General features: G+C 21.2%; 1 protein-coding gene across 1 annotated transcript; it reads left to right on the forward strand.

The window, feature by feature from the left end:
• Nucleotides 1-442: 442 nt before the first annotated feature.
• On the forward strand, nt 443-3,480 carry PRSY57_0030000 (ubiquitin carboxyl-terminal hydrolase 13, putative; the record flags this gene model as incomplete). Its single annotated transcript, XM_012905970.2, has 4 exons — nt 443-540; nt 706-2,987; nt 3,173-3,260; nt 3,387-3,480. The coding sequence occupies 4 exons, from the start codon at nt 443-445 to the stop codon at nt 3,478-3,480; spliced, it is 2,562 nt and encodes an 853-aa protein (XP_012761424.2).
• Nucleotides 3,481-3,543: the final 63 nt, after the last annotated feature.

A 3,543-nucleotide genomic window follows, 5' to 3' on the forward strand; every position in this document is an offset into this window, starting at 1 on the left:
ATAATATTGTGTGCATGAGTTTTTTTTTATTTTATTTTTTTTTTTTTATTTCTGTAACGAAAAGGATATTAAAAAAAAAAAAAAAAAGAAAAAAAAATAAAATAATAAAAAAATAAAATAATAAAAAATTATAATATTGATACTTATAATATTATTTTAATTTTGTTATATATAAATAAATTTGAAACTAAAAAAAAAATATATATATATAATATATATATATATATATAAGTGAATATATTTTATTTTTTTTTTTTGGTACAAATATAAAAAAAAAACATAATATGAAAGAAAACATATACATATATATTTAATTTTACATACTTAATTTTGTAAATTTTTTTTTTTTTCTTGAATTATTCTTATATAATATTTGTTTTTTTATTCTTACGAATAAGAAACAAATAAATAAATAAAGAAAAAGGAAAAGATATTAGAAAAAATGGCTGATATGAAAAGTATAATATCTTTAATTTCTACAATTGTAAAAGATGAGCCTACCAAAGAAGAAGTAATATATTTAGGAGAATGCAGTATAACGTAATAATTATAAAAAGAAAAAAGAATTATATTTTGATTTATTGTATCATTATATCAATATATATATATATATATATATTTTTTTATATTATGTGAACATATTACTTTCTCAATACTTGAACACTTTATTATTATTATTTTTATTTTTTTCATACTTTTTATCAGAGGGCATAAAGATTTTTTTGAAGATGGTATATTCATCGATTTGTTGTCCTTCGAAAGTTTCAGTTTGAAATTCTTAAAATGCAATTATAACCGATTAAGTAAGTTATCAAGTGAAGGAAAAAATCACCGATTTTACCTGAATATAAAAAAGAAGAAAAATTTGTTAGAGAATATAGAAAAAAAAGTTATAACCAATTTGAATATTAATGCAGAAGGTGGTTTTAATGAAAACAAAGTTTATGAATATGAATGGGAATATTCCGTATATGATATAGAAACAGGTTTTTATATAAAATTAGAAGATTTGGATGAATCTGTTCAGAAAATATGTAAAGGTATAATTAACCATAAAAATGAAGTGAAGAAAGATAATATAAACAAATGGGTAAATGATATAAAAGAAAGTAAGTATGCAAAAGATTTAGTTCAGCTTGAAGGAATAAAAATAAAAAATGAAAATATACATTGTGCAGTTTGTAAATCTACGAAAAATATATGGTTAAATTTATCTGATGGATATATTGGTTGTGGACGAAAAATTTTTAATTATGGAGGAGGATGTTTAAATAATGAAGAAGGAGCAGCTTTGAAACACTTTTACGAAAGTGGGAAGAAATACCCTTTAGTAGTTAAAATAGGAACTATTACCAAAGATGGTGAAGCAGATGTGTTTTCTTATGCAGATGATGAAAATGATAGTGTAATTGATCCATATATAGGTGTGCATTTAAAAAATTTAGGTATAAATATTATGAATTTAGAAAAAACAGAAATAACAACTTTAGAAAAAGAAATTGAAGAAAATCAAAATATTAATTTTTCATCAATTCTTGATAATAATATACAAACAATATGCCAACAAGGTAAAATCGGTTTTGTCAATTTAGGAAACACATGTTATATGAACAGTGCATTACAAGTTTTGTTATCTATTAAAGATATTAGTTATAGATATTTAAATAATATTTCTGATTTCTTATTAAGTTTAGATTATAAAAAAAAAACGCATGATGATTTATTTTTACAATATTCAAAGTTATGCTATATGATATTTGAAGAAGATTATATTACTAAAAAAAAACAATATGTCAAAAAATTCAAAACACAATGTAAGGACAGAAATGTAGAAATTAATTACGATAGTGATATTGATGATGAAAATTCGGTTAGCATTAATCCATCCATGTTTAGAAATTGTATTAACCAAAAGAGTAATTCATTCTGTAATAATAATCAACAAGATATTTATGAATATTTATCATACCTAATTAATGAGTTGATAGATAATGAAAATAACATATTCGATCGAATATTAAAAGTTAACAATAATAAAAGAAAGTTAAATGAAATTAATAATGAAACAAATGAAAAACTAAACCCAAATGAATTCCTCAATTCAACTTCACCATCAAATAATGATTCTAATGTAACAAAAGAAAGGTCACTTTTTAATTATTTCACATTTGAAATTGAACAAAGAATAGAAAGCGAATCAAATAACCAAAGTATTAGTTCATTTCAAAATAATATATTATCATTAGATATACCTTTGGATAGTTCATTATTAAATGGAGATGAAGAAAAATTAAAAAATATTAATATATCCTTATTAGATTGTTTAAATAATTATATTAAAAAGGATAACATAGATGAATATTATTGTCAAAAAGAAAAAAAAAAAATACATGCACAAAAATATATGAAATTTAAAACATTCCCACCTTATCTTTTTATCCACCTTAAGCGTTTTTATGCAGATGAAAACTGGTCAGCAAAAAAAATTAATATTCAAGTTAAAACAGATGAACAATTAAATTTGGAATTTATGAGGGTTCAACCAAATTGCACTGATGTTCTAAATGGACAAAAGGAACAAGAAACGAGTCCAGGTGACGCAATGTTACAAAAAGAAAGTAATCTTTTAGAAGATCATAAAGATGTTTTAGATTCTTTGTTAGACTTTGGTTTTGAAAAGGATAAGGCAATAGAGGCAATTAAAAAGGTAAAAATAAAAAATGTAAATAATTGTATATCATATATTTATGGAGAAAATACAGTAGAGTTGGATGATGAGGAGAATTGTGAAAAAGAAGAAGTAAATTCTAATAATTTGGATTCTATAATTAATTTGGGAGTAAAAAAAGAAGTGGCTATGGCAGCACTTATATTGAATAAAAATAATTTACAAAAAGCAATTGATTATATATTTTCGAATTTGGATGATTTAACGGATAGTAAGTGTAATTTGATTATAAATAGTAACAAGTGTAACGATGGATTGGGTAAGTGCTTTTCCTCAAAAAAAATAAAAATAATAAAAATAATAAAAATAAATATTATTATATATATATATATATATATGATAAACCAAATGAAGAATTATTATAATTGTCATTAATAAATTTTTATATACCTATTATATATTTGTATCTTTAAATTATTTATATGTATGTTTTACTTTTTGTAGCTAATTATGAATTAGTAGCATCTATTGTACATATAGGAAACAATGCCAATTCGGGTCATTATATATGTTATATAAAGGATGAATCCAAGTAACCAATATAAAAAAGATAAATACATAAACATATATATATATATATGTATATGTATATTATTTATTTCTATTTTGTGTTATATGCACATGATATATATATATATATTTTTTTCTTTCTTTCAAGATGGTATGTTTGCAACGATAATAAAATTGGCTTATGTGAAGGAAATTTAGGTAAAGACAGTGCATACATTCATTTGTACAAAAGACTTTCATAATTTGGAAATCTTTACTTTTTTTTTTATTTCATTAAAATTTTTTATATTTTATATTGAAGTTTT

This window comes from Plasmodium reichenowi (assembly GCF_001601855.1).
Source record: "Plasmodium reichenowi strain SY57 chromosome Unknown, whole genome shotgun sequence".
NCBI classification, from domain to species: Eukaryota; Apicomplexa; class Aconoidasida; order Haemosporida; family Plasmodiidae; genus Plasmodium; species Plasmodium reichenowi.